Source organism: Balaenoptera ricei, chromosome 1 (assembly GCF_028023285.1).
Source record: "Balaenoptera ricei isolate mBalRic1 chromosome 1, mBalRic1.hap2, whole genome shotgun sequence".
NCBI lineage: Eukaryota > Metazoa > Chordata > Mammalia > Artiodactyla > Balaenopteridae > Balaenoptera > Balaenoptera ricei.
The window spans coordinates 145408606-145425360 of NC_082639.1; the positions used below are offsets into that span (position 1 = coordinate 145408606).

The window sequence follows — 16755 nt, forward strand, 5'->3', positions numbered from 1 at the left end:
TGGTTCCAAGAAAGTAATTTTCAAGTTTGTTCAGCTTTTTTCTTGTTGTAAGGATAGGAATGATAACTCACAAGCTCTTTGCATGTCAGAGCTGAATCTGGAAATCCTTGGTTCTATTTTATAGTTTTCATTTCTCTGTTGAGGTTCTCTGTATACTTATTAACGCCATGCTTTCCTTTAGTTCTCTGATATAGTTATAACAGCTGCTTTGAAGTCTTTGTCTGACAAATCTAACATCTGGGCCCACCCAAAATCAGATTCTATTAACTTCTTTTTTTCCTGAGGATAGATCTAAATTTCTGGTTTCTTTGCATATCTATTAATTTTGGGTTGAACACTGGAGATTTTGGATAATATATTCTGGTAACTCTGTGTTATGTTCTTCTGAGGATTGTTAGTCTTGTATTTTAGCAGGCAGTTAACTTGCCTGGCCTCAAAATGCAAAACGTTTTCCTTGAGGTATGTAGCAGCTGACATCTCTGCTCAGTTCTCTCAACTTCCATGTTTTGCTCTTATACTTCCTTATTTAGCAGAGTTCCCAGATTTCTCTCCCCTGCCATTGCTAGCAAAGTTTAGTGGACAGCCAATGATCTGAGCAGAGTTTATGCTCAAATTTTGGGTCTCACTCCTTTTGCAGCTCTCTCACTTTCAGACTATCCCAACTAAATTTCCAGCTGCTCTGCCAGCACTGTCTTTTGTCACCTTGAAAGTAAGATGCCATTTTCTTTGCTGCCTGGGCTATGAGAACTGGTGATGACCCTCAGACCAGAATGCCACAAGTTCCCATTTCTTACCCATTCCAAGGATAAACTTTTCTGGTTGCTGCTGCTTTTGGTCATTTCATAGTGCCTTAAAATATTTGGAGACTTTTAATATATTTTGCCAGATATTATAATTGCTATCTATGGAAGGGTTTGACCAATTAACTCACTCCACCACCCCTGGAATAAGATTCTCTGTGATTATAACTTTTAAGATGAGAGGACTCTGTGTTGCCCTATACCATTAGAATATAAAGTCTAGTGATGATAACTTGTATTAAAATTCAACTTTCATTGAATCTGGATTTCTAGATAAGTGGATTTCAAAAATCTTATCTATATTGATTCCCCAAAGTAATCCTAAGGTTTTGTTACACAGGAATCCCAATAACAATGAAACATCAAAAATGGGCACTAGAATGAGATTCTTAGTGATTTTTAAAAAGGGCAAACTTGGGGACTTCCCTGGTGGTGCAGTGGTTAAGACTCCACGCTCCCAATGCAGGGGCCTGGGTTCAATCCCTGGTCAGGGAACTAGATCCCACATGTGCACTACAACTAAGAGTTCGCATGCCGCAACTAAGACCCGGCATAACCAAATAAATAATTTTTTTTTTTTTTAAAAAGGTCGAACTTGAAAGAAAATAGAAAAAGAAAATATTTAGGCTAATAATTAATTGTTAGACAAGTAAAATATGGCTCAGAATTCCTAAGGCAAAGAATGAGTAAAGGTGGAACACAAAGGAAGGAGCTTAACAACTTAGTATGAAATAGCCAAAAGTCCTTTGGCTCCAATCAAGATTTTCCATTAATTTTGGGGTCATGAGCAAGAATTCCTCTTTCCCCTCTATTTCAAACAAAGACAGAAATATATACTTTACTGCACAGTAATGTAAAAACATTTTAATACATGCTGAAGTATTCTGGAGAATGATGCCGGTTAAATCTGCATTATTTTATTTAACATCAAAAAAACTTATCAACTTATTTTGGATAGAAAAGAAATTATGAGGCAGCCAAATTAGTCAACTCTCTCTCTACTTTTCATTTTATATGTGGATGACATCTACTTACTCTTTTCTTACGCTTTGGCCAAAATTAAGAAGGTAAAGAAGAAAGGTAAGGAAAGGACTAGATTTATGAGATTTTTTTCATCAAAAAAACCCAAAACAATGATTTCAGTGAATTCAGCTAATATAAAAATAATTTTCCAATATTGGTAGTTGCACCTGTGCTTATAAATTGGACATCTACTTTTATAATCTATTTCAATTAGGGTAACATATATGACAAGTGATATGATAAAAGAATGACCATGCAATCTTTTTGTTTCCATTTAAAATAGAACAAATTATTACCTGAGGCGTAAATCTTCCCACATTTTCAATAATCCGCAGAGCATTACTATCTCATAGTACTTTTTCCAGCATTCAACAGCCTCTGCTGCAGATGGATCTTCTTTAATATTGCTCTGATACTCAATGAGCTCAATTCGCTTGTTTTTATACTTCTCCAAAGTTTTTTTGAAACGTTGTGCAATAGGACCAGGTATTGTTCCATCTTGTATATCACACCACCTGAAAAGTATTGGTATAGTTACAATGTTTATCTTACATAATGTGATGAATGTTTTTAACTATTTAACTATACTTACAAATTAATTCTTTCTTCAATCAAAGCAGTATAATTCTCACAACTTTCTTCATCATCCCAGTCCCTCCAAAGAAAGTCATAAAAAAACCTATGATAAATCAAATTGAGATGACAGTGATCAAAATCAGCCAGTACATGTTTAGAATTAAAAAGACATTCTGATGTCAGATATCTTTATATGAATCTTAATTGTTAAGAAAAATATTTCAAAATGATCTTTCAGTGAACTAATATTAAAAGTAAAACTTTATACATTAGATGATCTGCATTCTATTTCAAGTTACTACAGATAAGATAATGTTTCTTGAAGTGGGATTGTAAAATTCATGTTCCACATTTCACAGATTGTGGCTATGATTTTGTTTACCAAAGAAATAATACTTGAGATATCATCATATTTTTATATTGGGGGGAGCATTAGGAAAACAAAAACATGCCCCCAATATTCTGTATTATGCTTATGTATAGCTTCTCTCAAATTGTATCAACTTGTAAGAAGCAGTCACAATGGGGATGATGACATCAGGTATTTGTAATGCCTTTAAACGTGAAAAATGAAATCTAATATATTTAAGATGCTTAAATATGAACAGAATTTAGTGGTTTTGTTTTTCGGATTTTGGTTTTTTTTTGGCTGCGCCGTGCAGCTGCCCCAATCTTAGTTCCCCAACCAGGGATTGAACCTGGGCCCCAGCAATGAAAGCGCTGAGTCCTAACCACTCAACTGCCAGGGAATTCCCTAGAATTTAGCATTACTTATCTCTAGAACTGTTTAAAATTCAATTTTTGTAAAATGCAAGATCAAAAAACAGCAAACTTACTGCCCATATATATTACTTCCACAACAGAGAATGTTTTAAGTAAAAGTTACAAGTATGTTCATTAAAAATAGAAAAATTGAATTCAGCAGTGAGTAAATGTTAAATAAAGTGCCTATATGAACAAGACTTACATATTAAATTAACTTTTTGAATATGAGAACTTGAACTTTCAGAAGAAAAAAACCTCTAATACCTTACAACTTCCAAGGCCAAAGCAATATCATGTAAATCAGAATCTTGGCCTTCAACAGGGTACACTTCCAACAGAGGCACACTATGCTCTAGTTCTTCCAAAATCTCATCGACCAAATCCCTTGGAATATTTGCAATGTTAGAAGAAAAGGGCTCAGCAACAGAAACAGTAACTTTGAAACAAGATGATGAGCTTTGGCGTAGTTTACAAGTTACCTAAGATAAATATTATAAAATTTGTAATTATAAATGAAAGTAAACCACAAGAATTCTTTCTCAAATATGACCTACTCATAAAATTTCTTCTTTTAAATTTTTATGACTTCTCTAACAATCAACATACATAATAATAATAGATCAATAGTGAATAAAATATCAACACAATTTTTCAAACTAATTCTTAAACAACATTAATTTTAAGGTTCATGAGAGGAATTGCCTATCTCCCACATTATTTCTAAGTTTGAGTTGCCAGACTTTGGGATTTTATAAAACAGTAGTATTAAAAAAAGTTTTTGGACTAATTTTGCCATAAAAGTATGTTTTTAAAAATCCTACTATCTATATTACATTATTTTTAAAAGAAAGGCTAATAAAGTACCAAAAAAAGTAGAATGGACATAATCAAAAAATGAAGTCCTGAAAAAAAAAGGTAAAGTCCTTAGGTTGAATAAATTTAGCTTCATAAACAACACACTATATTGTGCTTACTTGTCTCATTTCACCACAATAGAGTGATAACCTCCAGCACGTCTGAAAATCAGTGCTTGAGAACCACTGAGTTGACAGTAGCTTTAAAAATTAATAAATTATGCTAAGTATTAACACAAAATTTAAAATTACACAAGTTGGTAAAAGGGTACAAACTTTCAGCTATAAGGTGAATAAGGTCTGAGGATCTAATATATAGCATAGTGACTATAGTTGACAACACTGTAGTATATATTTGAAATTTCCTAAGAGAGAACTTAAATGTTTTCACCAAATAAGGGGGGGTGGTAAATATGTGAGGTGATGGATATGTTAATTAACTTGATGAAGGTAATCCTTTCACAATGTATATGGGTATATATACATATATATATATAAAATCATCATGTTATACACCCTATCCTACAATTTTGTTAGTTATACCTCAATAAAGCTGAAAAAAAATACACTTCCAATAATCAATTTTAAACATTTTCAAGTACATCTCCAATAAAATTGTTTATTTTTAAGTAGATTTTATTTACCTAATGCTACTTATAGCAGCTTTATTCATAACTGCCAAAACTTGGAAACAACCAAGATGCCCTTCAGTAGATGAATGGATAAACTGTGGTACATCCAGGAAATGGAATATTATTCAGTGCTAAAAAGGAATGAGCCATCAAGCCATGAAAGGACATGGAGGAACCTTAAATGCATATTACTAAGTGAAAGAAACCAACCTGGAAAGGCTGTATACTATATGACATCCTTGAAAAGAGAAAATTTTTTCTACTCTTTTACTTAACTGATAGTGTGACTGGGTATAGAATTCTAGGTTAGGATATCACTTTTGTTGACAATATACTTACATAGCCTTTTAAAGTTAAGAACTTACTTTTGAGAAGTCCAATGCTATTCTGCCTCTTGATCATTTATATGAACTTATTGTTTTTCTCTCTGTAATCCTGCTCAACCTTCTCTTCGGCCCTCGTGTTCTCAAATTTCACTATGTGCTAGACATTCAGTGGGCCTTTTCAATCTAGAAATTCATGTCCTTTTGTTCTAGGAAACTTTCACAACTTGACAATTTTCTTTCCTCTGTCTGTTGTTCTTGTTTTCTCCTCTTCCTATTTCTCTCTCTCTCTCCTTCTCCTCTTCCTTTCCTCCCTCCCTCCCTCCTTCCTTTTCTCTCTCTAGAACATTTAATTGGATGTTGGACCCAATCCCCTAATTACTCTCCTCTCTTTCCTTTCCATTTCTTAGTCCTTCAGCTCTACTTTATGGGAGATTTTACTCCACTTTATCTTCCAATGCTTCTAATCCTTCTATTCAGTTTTTCACTTGCTGTTGTATTTTTATTTTCCAAAAGCTCTCTTTCTTTCTTGGAATTTTCCCATCATACAGGATCCAGTTCTTGTTTCATGAATGCTTTAGCTTGTCTCTTCTTTCTGAGAATATTAATAGTTTTATATATGTGTGTGTGTTTTTCTACTCCCTGTCATCTGTTTCTTCCAAATGTCTTCTTTTCTGCTGTTTTAACCACTGTTTTGATATTAAAGTTTCCTCAAATGTCTGGTGACCCTTGGCTGTCTGCTCATATTTAAGAGTTGAGCACTATAAAGGTAATTGGAAGGTCTGTGTGGAACAAGTCTACTATGGATCCACTGTAAGATGTTCTGCCCAGGCTCTTTCCACAGGAACTTCATATATCAGTATCTTTAGATCTTTTCTTTTGAACTGATCATAGAAGAATCTTTCAACTCTAATGCCTAGAGACATATGCCTTAGCTGCCTGTGTTATAGAAGGAGAATCAGGGTAGAAGGCAGAGGATCCTAACATTCAGTACCAATGAAGTATCACAATCTTTTTTTCAGTGGGATACTCCCATCTTTAACCATGCTTCTCAAGCCAGCTTCTTAAATCTGTAGGTTTATGTCTTTTGCTAAATTTGGGGAATTTCAGCCATTATTTCTTTGAATATTTTTTTCAGCCCAATCTTTTCTTCTAGGACTCTGAAGACATGAATTGTTATAGTCTAACATGGCCCTGAGGCTCCATTTTTTGTTTGTTCGTTTTTTGGTTTTAGGGGTTTTTTTCATCTATTTTCTCTCAGGTGTTCAGTTAGGTCATTTCTATTATTCTACCTTCAAGTTTACTGATTGTTTCCTCTGTCTTCATTCTGTTGTTGAGCACATCCACTGAGTTTTTAATTGCAGTTACTATATATTTTTTAGTTTTAGTTCTAAAACTTTGTTTTGGTTTTCCTTTATATCTTTCATTTCATTTTCTTTATATCTTTCATTTACTTACTTTCTATTTCTTTGCCGAGACCTATTTTTTCATTTCGCATGTGTTCATAATTGCTCATTGATGCATTTTTATGATGGCTGCTTTAAAACCCTTGTCAGATCATTCTAACATCTGTGTCATCTCAGTGCTGATGTCTATCGGTTTATCTCACTCAAGTTGAGATCTTCCTGGGTCTTAGAAGTGACTGAGAGTGATGACAAGTAATTTTCTATTAAAACCTGGACATCTTATGTATTACATTGTGAGAGTATTGATTTTATTTAAATCTTTTATTTTATCAGTCCTCTTCTGACACCAATCTGGCATGGAAAAGGGGCTTTGTTACTGCCAGATGGGGATGGAAGTCCAGATTCTCTGCTCAGCCTCTGTTGACACTGGAGGGTGAGGGGGTTGTTCATTACTGCTATTCAGGGGTGGGAGTTCAGGTTCTCTATTAGGCCTCCACTGATACCACCCTGGCTGAGAGAGAGGAGAGCACCTCATTACTGCTCCCTACATTGTCTCCACTAACATCATGGGGGTGGTAGTGAAAGTTCTGATTTTTCACTAGACCTTTTCTGACACCATCCTTGCAGTGAGTGGAAGGAGTCCCTTTACCAGTGGGGGTGGTAGTCTGGGCTTCCCATGTAGTCTACACTGACACCATGGGAGGCAGGGAAAGTTCCTTATCACCCAGCTCCCCATTTTCTTCCCACTAGATCTTCTCTAACACCACTCTGGGAGTGGGGTTAGTGTGCCTTGTTACACCTTGGCAAGGGTGGAAGTGTAGGTTCTTCACTTTGTCTTTTCTTGCAAGATGGGAGTGAAGAGCAGCAGTTTTTTTTCTGTATTGTTTGGCTGTCCCTTTCCTGACTTTGACTAGAGAAAGCAGGCTTTTGAGGGGAATTTTTTATTTTTTTTCCTACACCTGTTGGTGTTTCCAGATTTCCAGCTCCTCTGGTACACAGTCTAGGATATATGAAGCAAAGCCCAGGGAACTCATCATCATGTCGTTCCTTGTGTCACAAGGTCCCTAGACAATCTGCCTTCTCTCCAACTTTCAGAGTCTTATGTTTATTTATACATATAATCCAGGGTTTTTAGCTGTACTTGATAGGAAGAATAGGGAAAAGTTTGTCTACTCCATCTTCCTGGAAGGGAAGTCTCTGTTTCTTAAATAGGTTTCAAGCAATTCTTCTTGAATTCAAGCTCCATCTTCAACCCAGTTCAAGTTCTAAGTACAGTCAATTCCTAAGCCTTTGGAGTTATTCAGTGTAAATCATGTGTTTTTTTTTTTTTTCTTCGGCTTTCCCTGCTGTAAACAGAATTCAACTTTCTTAGCTCTACTAAGTCAGTTGTCATTTATTTATATGTTTTACACCTTCTAAATTGTGTTGCTGTTGTCTCCCTTTCTATCTCTTGTCCTTGGGTACCTTTTAAAAAATTCCTTTGCTATCATTTTGGTGGAGGGCTCTGGGGACAATATTATAAGAGAAGATACTACAAGTTTTCAGACAGAAAAAAATATATCATCTGGACTTCCCTAGTGGCACAGTGGTTAAGAGTCCGCCTGCCAATGCAGGGGACACAGGTTTGAGTGCTGGTCCAGGAAGATCCCACATGCCACAGAGCACCTAAGCCCATGTGCCACAACTACTGAGCCTGCACTCTAGAGCCTGCGAGCCACAATTGCTGAGCCCACGCACCGCAACTACTGAAGCCCACGAGCCTAGAGCCTGTTGCTCCACAACAAGAGAAGCCACTGCAATGAGAAGCCTGCGCACCATAATGAAGAGTAGCCCCTGCTCACTGCAACTAGAGAAAGCCCACATGCAGCAATGAAGGCTCAACACAGCCACAAAAATATATACATATATTTTATATCTATATATATATTTATATAGAGAGATATATATATATATCATCAAAGAATCAGTGACACTGGATTCTCAACCAGCAACACTGGAAGTTTGAAGACAATGGAATAGAATTTTACAAATTCTGGGCATGAAATCAAACCTAGAATTTGTGTACCCAGTTATTCTGTCAAATAAACTTGAAGATCTGTAAAGATATTTTCAAGCACACAGTATCACAGAAATTTTATCTACTTTGTGTCCTTACCCATGAAGCTATTAGGATAAGATCCTTGGCCAAAATGAGAGAATAAACTAAGAAAAAAGGAATTTGGGGAAATAGGTTATTTACACAAGAGAATGATGAAAGAAATTTCTACGATGATGATGGAGGGAGATCCCAAAAGCTGTCCAGCAGGTCTAGACATCACCAAGTTTTAAAACAGGCTTTAGAACCAACGAGCCTATTACTGGAGTTGGGAGTGTGTGGAAATAGCCACGATGCAAGCTGTGAATATTGAGCACAGCTCAAAGTTACTATTTCCTCTTTACAACTATGATATAGCAGAATCAGGTAAATAACCAATTTCCAGAATCCACTGAGAATTCCCTTAAACATCTGCAAATTAAAGATTCTCTAAGCCTTCATCAAGGGATATAAACAAAATTTTAAAGCATGTTGTCCAAGGAATCTTATTGATGGTGACTAGACATGCTTTTTTTACAAAATTTTTAAAACTCAACCAAAATTCTGTCATCAGAGATAACCATTGTTAACATTTTGCTCTTTATCTTCCAGTTTTATTCCTATGTACTTCGTTGGATCATACTGTATATTTAGTTTTGTGTCTTCTGTTTTACTTTATGTACACAATGAGCACGTTCTAAATCATTAAGAGTTTTTTGGTTATCATAAGTTTTATAACTACATGATATTCTATCTTATGAATATATTATCATTTATTTGATCCGTATCCTATTATTAAACTTTTATGGTCTTCCCAATTTTTAATTTTATAAATATCACTTGATTACCTTAAATACATAAATCTTTTTCTACATTTATGATTTCTATAGAATGAATTTCTAGAAATAAAATGAACATTTTAATTTTTATTTATTTTTCTGTGCAGTGGGGTCTATTTATTTATTACTATTTTTATTTCTTCCAGCTTTATTGAGAAATAACTGACTTACAACAAATAAACTGTTTTAAAGTTCTTAATATATTTTACCAAATTGCTTTCTACAGAGGTTATAAAAAAGTTTCCTTAATATTTGGCCCACTTTGTAACAAAGATGAAGGATATGCTAGATTTCCTTCCAATCAAATATTATATTTCCAAGCTTTTTTCTTTGTTGTATGGATCTGTATTAGGCAGAATAATGGCCCTCAAATGGTCCCCTAATACTTAGAACCTGTGAATATATTACTTTACAAGGCAACAGGGACTTTGCAGATGTAATTACGGTTAAGGAATTGAGATGGGGAAGTTCTCTTGGATTACCCAGTTGGGCTCATTCTAATCATGAGTCTTTTAAAATGGAAGCACCTTTCTAAACTGTAGGGAACCGGAGAGATAGTGTGAGAAGGACTTTGAAAATGGATAAAGGGGGCCACAAGTCATGGAATGCAGGTACCTTATAAAGGCTGGAAAAGACAAGGAAACAGATTTTCCCCTAGAGATTCCAGAAAGGAATAAGCCTTGTCTACTCCTTGATTTTAGCCCAATTAGTCCCATGTCAGATTTCTTTCCTATAGAATTGTAAAATAACAAATTTATATTAAGCCACCAAATTTGTGGTAATTTGTTGCAGCAGCCATAGAAAACCTAATATAGCATCTAAAGCTAAAGCCAGAGATTGAGGTCCATAGGAATAAATTATTGTGACTTCAGAACAAGGAGCATTATATAGCACTGTTGATATTTCAATCCAAGTAAGACTAAAGAAGTAGAGGCAGACAAAACCACCAAATCTGAATTGTGCAGCACAATCTTAAGAGGTCCCAAGAGCTAGTCTCAATGCCTTGTAATGCAAAGAATTAGAATCTGCCAATACATTATTCTGCTTTTCTTCTGTTCTTGCTTTTCTTCCCACCTTTCTAATGTTTAAAGGACCTTAGCATTTCCTAGAGGATTTTAAAGCAATCTAATTATGTGTAATCTTGTTTGTTATTTTTGGAATAGGGAAGAGAGCAAATATATTGCATGTAAAATCTTAGAACTTGACAGAATTTTTGGATAACCTAATCCAGTGAGTTTCCATGTAACTTTAGGGATCTTGAAAAGTTTTATGGAATGTAGGGGCTATCATGTGATGTTGAGAGAGAAGCCAAGCAATTGCTATGATACCATCCCTCATTTCAATCAGAAATGTTCCACTTTAATATGTTGTATATGTGGGACTCCCTCATAAAACTTGACTGAAAAAACCCAAACTTATACTGTTAAAAAAAATTTTTAAGATACTATAGAGTCCACCTCCTCTTATTTTATCCACATGAAAAAAGTCCAAAGAAGTTATGAAAGTTCTAGGCAAAATCTACTCAAAATCTGAAGTTGGTCAAACCTCAAAGAACCACTAAAAATAGAGTATTATTAGAAAATTAATCCCAAGACTTTCATATTCTTTTGTAGCATCTATGACTGAAAATATGCCATCCTTTACTGTAAAAACACCACTAATTTACTTTTCCATATAACACAGAATTGAACTGTTTTCAGGCAGTGTGCAATGTAATGAGTTTCAAAGACAAATTTTTCCTGTCACCGAAACCACAGATTTGAAATATCTATCTGAAACAGGGGTACCATTTGTGATTGTAAATATTGATTTCTATACAAGGATAATTAACCTTTAAGGGAATCGAATTTATGATGTCAAATATGCTACAATATTTAACGTATAGACCTATAAAAGCAAAATTGTATCAGCTGAAGGTTTGGAAGTGGATGTATTATACTAAAAGGGCACTTTTCACAGGAAAATATTTCAAATTTTACCAATAGTTTTCTGATCTATTTTTTTCTTTCCTAATGTAACTAAACCTCATAATTCAGATAAATGAAGATTAAAGAGAAATGACGGGGAAAAAAGGCCCAAGTTAATTAAAGCCTAAGTTACTAAATTTTAAGAAATGCACTTTAGTTATTTTTATGTTATTTGAGCAATTGAAACTAGGCTAATAAATATTATGTAATACTACTAGATTTGATTTAATGACAACTGTTTATAGGTAAATGGGTGCTAATATCCCTCCTTACCTTCTTTTTACACTATTAATTTGCTTAGAAACTTAAAATAGAAGTAAACTTTTGTCAACCTTTGTTTAAGTATCAAAGCCTCAAATTAATAAGGTTACATTTTGGTCTTAAAAAGAACTGATAATTTCACTCAAAGAACACGGATCAGGTGAAAATTATTTACCTCAACCAGTATACCAACAAAAGAAATAGAAGCTTCTTCATATTTCACAAAGAATAACTCAGGATTAGTTTTCCAGACTCCAAGCCATGTGCCTTTCAACTTCAATTTTTCTGACAGGTATTTACTCATAGCATCATCAGCATCTTCTGCCTAGCAAAAGAAAAAATAGATACATATAAATATATGAAATTATAGATTTATATATATTTTTACTGATTTCTATTTAAATATGAAACGAATATACCCTTAAATAATGAAAAACCTGGGAAATAATAGACTTTTAACTGAATCTATATTTAATGGAAAATAGAAACATTAAAAAATTAAAATAAATTTAAAAGAGATCTATTCATTCAATAGAGTAATTCAGAGACGAGACATCTACTTATTATGTTTTAAGTAATTTGTTTTATTAATCCACTGAGCAAAGAGTATACTGTTATTATACATATAAAAACATAGTTATTATCATGTTAAAAAACTTAGTAATGATTTTTTCTGAACTTTAAAGATTTATTGACTTTATTTAAAATTTATTCAGTACATAAAAATTTAAAATAGAAATCCACTCTATAAAACAAATGAGCATATTAAGCATTCAAGAAATATCTGCCCATTTGATTTTCTACATTTCAATTCAGCGACCTCAGGATGATAATCTAAACTATTTTGAAACTCAGTCATTAGACCCTGACTGATTAATGACACTGTGATTTATATAAATGTTTTTCAATTGCCTTTAAGAGGTCTAGCCTTCTCCAACCCTGAATATCAAATATAAGTTGGTCATTAAATACCATTCTAGTTTTATGGTAACAGTATTTTTAAATTTTTTCTTCTGATTATAAAATATGGTTAACCTACAGAAAATCTGCAAAGTACAGATAATATAAGGAAAACAAAAACCACCCCTAATCCTGACAGCCAGAATAACCATTGTTGATATTTTGGTGCATTGCCTTCCAGTCTTTTTTCTATGCATATATTCATCCATACATATGAAGCATATGTTTTGTCTTCTGATTTTTTTTCCTTAACATTATAGCATAAGCATATCTATAGTTTCTGAAAACATAATTTTTACAGCTGCATGATTTTCCATTACATGAAGCCACCACAAGTTCTTTACAGCCCCCATAGTTGGAAATTTAGTTTCTAGTTTTTAAATTTTATAAACATCGGTGCAATGAAATCCTTGTACACAAATTCTTCTGCTATAACTTAAAAAAAAAAACAGGTTAGAAAAAACAATATTTGCTCTATTCAGTGTTACCAGGTATGTATCTTCTTTACAAAACCTCATTCCACACCCTAGACTGATGGCTGGGAACCACCCTTAAAGTGTAAACGTTTTGAGTTATTGTAGTGTAAAAGTCAAGGCTAAGTAATCTTATCCTTATGCTTGGGCACAGATTGTTAACGAAAATACAAAGATGCACACCTGCGCACTGATAACCTCTCAGAAAACCAGAAAACACTGTGTGATCTGTTTGAAGGAAAATCGAATTGGAACTCCTTTAACAGGGCCTGGGAACCTCTCACAAGGTGGAAGCCCTGAAAGTGTGGAGTAAATTTACTTTTTGAAACGCAGGGTTTCTCTGTGCCCTCTGTACCCCCGTCAGCATAGGAGGAGGCCCCGAGTCCCTCGGTGCTGGATTCCCGTCCGTTTTCTTCTCCTTCTCCTCACCTTGCAGCCCTGCAGCACCTCGTCGCAATACAGCGCCACCTTCTCCTCCCGCCACATCCCCCTCATGGCGGACACGCAGACTGGGGGCAGTGGCTGCGCCTTCCCGTCATCCTCCTCCGGCACTGAGAGAAGGGGCTCCTCTTCCTCCTCCTCGGGCCCCTGTCCCCGGCCCTCGGCCTGAGAGCCCGGCAGGAGCTGGAGCCGCCGCTGGGCCGCCTCCCGGCCGGCTTTCCCCTTCACGGGGCGAGGGGAGGCCACCACCGACCGCACGGCAGACGCGGCGCTCTTCAGGGTCCCCGCCTCCACCGAGTCCCCGGTGAGCGCGGAGACAGCCTTCTCGCCTCGCCGGCCGGGGCTGACGGTTTGGTCCGGGTCTTCAGGCACCGTGGCTCTGGATCCCGACGCCATCTCCTCAGCACCCTGCGGGCCAGCGGCAGCCGTTAGTCGCTTTTCCCGCCCGGATCGCGCGAGCCAATGGGTGAGCAACGAACGCGGCGGCTCGAGGGGAGCCCGCCCGGAGGGAGTTGGGGGATGGGGTGGTGGGCGCGGGTCCGGGTGTCGCGGGTGGTTCTGGGGCTTGGAGGTGGGTAGGGATACTGTGGGGCGCGACGGGGCGGGGAGGGGGGGAAGGAAGGTTCTGGGCCAGCTCTTGGCGGGTGGGGGAGGGGCGCCACTAGATGATGCCCACTCCGCGGGCGCTGGCTCTAACGTCACCCTGCTCACCTCAGAACCATCCAGAGACAGAATTCTCTCCCCATGGAGGGTTTTCATAGGGTCCTCACACGTTTTCAGGGTGATTGTGCATCACCCTCCAGGTCCTCATGACCTAACGAATGTAGGTGGGACCTAACCCTCTACACACACGTGTCTGCACAAACACAGCCTGGAGGAAAATTTATTTTTATACTGGGTGATGACGGTAACTACAACTTTCTGGTTATTACTAGAGGAAACTCCAGTGTCAAATCCAACTACCTAGGTTTCCTCCAACATATTCACAGGGTTCCCCAAATAAAATTTCTTTTACATTTTAAGCAAGACACTTTCTGCCAAGAAGGATAGGTTAGTCTATTTTCATGCCCCTATTGTGTTGCTTAAAATTCTCACGTGAAAGATTATATTATGTAACTCTTAAACTGGACGCAAATTTCCAGCTGGGAGTAATGTGTGCAAACTATAAACACTTTCACAATAGAAGTCTGCTCAAGATAATACTTTGGAGAACAGAGACCATTCATTTCTGTGATTTTGCTATTGAATGTACGTTGAGCCAACTGGAATAACTTTTGTTTACAGTCTAGCTGTGAAATACTGTATTGGGGCTGACAGCTCCCACGGAGAGGAACACCATTGGGAAAACACCTGCCTGCCTTCCCCTGATCTGGAAGGACACTGTGTTAAACTTGGAGTTTATTTTGAGGAAAACATTAGTATTAATATCGTGTAACTATAGTTCAGGGAATAATTACAACATTCATCATGTTTAACTCTAAGTTTATTTCTTTTGTCAGAAGTCCTGGATTTTTTAAAAAAACGATCCCACACTGTAGATTTTACTCACCAAAAGTAAAATCAGTTACACAAGCATCTCTTGAAAAAGTTTGTTTTGAATAAAATTTGGGTTTTTTATTCTTAGGTTCAGAATAATAGAGACCACTTGACTTAGTCAGAAGTTCGAAAATAACAACCTCCCACCAAAAAAAGAGAAAGAAAACAAATATTTGTTAGGAACCTGCTATGTGCCAGGCAATGCATAAATGCCAGGTCATAGAAATAAAAGACAAAATTCTTATCATCATAATCCTAGTGAAGGGTGCACGTAGGTGAATAGATGATTGTGTTTGGTAAGGACCATGATAAAAATATATATACATATATAAGTATACATATATATATGTATATACAAATATATGTATATATATATATTTTTTTCCACATTGTGAGAAAAAGGGACTTTTCTTCCCAGAAGTGATACTTAAGCTGAATCTTGATTATGAAAGCAATATCTGTTCCCTGAGCCAATTTTGCAGTACAGAAAAGCATAAGAAAGAAGAAAATTTAAATAACTTTTTCTTCTTATTGCAATGCCTGGCAATAACAGCTGCTAAATTTGGTAATATTTTCTTTCAGTATTGTTTCCTATCACATTATTACAAAGTTTTGGTCCTATTAACTTCATTTTGTTTTTTATTTAGTGTATCATAAGCATTTTCTTATCATTACAAATTATTTAAACACATCATTTTCAATAGCTACATACAATTTTTTTGTATGGATATAATTTCCTTAAACCTATACTTTCAGATATTTGGGTTACATTAATTTTTATAATAATAAATATGCCATTTTTAATATCTTTGTGCATAAATTTTTGAAAATTTCAGATCCCCTCCCACCACCCCCAGGGAAAAGCGGGATTCCTGAACCAATTTAAGGCTCTCAGTATTGCAAAATTGTTTCCCAAAAAGGATGCATTAATTTCTACTTCACTTAGCAGATAAGATTCCCAGATGGGCTGTTATGAAATAGAAGTAGACTATAGGCGCCCACGGCAGGGGTAGAATGGGGGATGGAGTAGGGTGAACATTCTAGGAAGAGAGAGTTGTTAATGGTTTTACAGAGGGGTAAAATAACTTGGCCTAACTAGGTTGGTATTGCTGGAATAGAGGGGACAAATTGAACAAAACCTCAGGTTGGAAAGACACACAAAAGCCATATCACAAAGGGTCACATATATGATGACTGTAAGGAGTTGAATTCTAACCATACTGATAAACTGTCCCTTATCCTACTTTATATTCCACTCTCTGATCCAGCACCCTCAGTATCCATTCCCATATAAACTTTCCCACCTCCTTCCATTACATATGGGCCACTCCTTCAGTGTCCTTGTCTTCCCTTAGCAGACCCAGTACTCCCCTGGCTGAGTTATGTTGTATCTTTTTTTTTTTTAATCACCCAAAAGATCTCCGATAAAATAAATTCTTAGGCAAAGAGATAGAATATGATTAAAGTACACACACACACACACACACACACACACACACACACACACACATCATAGAAAAAACAGTTAGGGACTTCCCTGGTGGTGCACTGGTTAAGAATCCGCCTGCCAATGCAGGGGACACGCGTTTGAGCCCTGGTCTGGGAAGATCCCATATGCCACGGAGCAACTAAGCCTGTGTGCTGCAACTACTGAGCCTGCGCTCTAGAGCCTGCGAGCCACAACTACTGAGCACACGTGCCAAAACTACTGAAGCCAGTGAGGCTAGAGCCCGTGCTCTGCAACAAGAGAAGCCACCACAATGAGAAGCAGACGCACCACAATGAAGAGTAGCCCCTGCTCGCCACAACTAGAGAAAGCCCACAC

The 16755-nt window shown here is 36.4% G+C and overlaps 1 protein-coding gene across 1 annotated transcript in view; it reads right to left on the minus strand.

Moving 5' to 3' along the window:
- The window catches only part of SHCBP1L (SHC binding and spindle associated 1 like), a 44289-nt gene extending 30107 nt beyond the window's left edge, over positions 1-14182 (minus strand). The window contains exons 1-6 of the mRNA XM_059937620.1: positions 14106-14182; positions 13383-13802; positions 11696-11845; positions 3429-3643; positions 2416-2502; positions 2120-2338 (exon numbers count right to left, since the gene is read on the minus strand). Of these exons, the coding sequence (XP_059793603.1) occupies positions 2120-2338; positions 2416-2502; positions 3429-3643; positions 11696-11845; positions 13383-13802; positions 14106-14153 (1139 nt within the window). The 5' untranslated portion in view covers positions 14154-14182. The remainder of the gene's footprint in view (positions 1-2119; positions 2339-2415; positions 2503-3428; positions 3644-11695; positions 11846-13382; positions 13803-14105) is intronic.
- Between the last annotated feature and the right edge of the window lie 2573 nt (positions 14183-16755).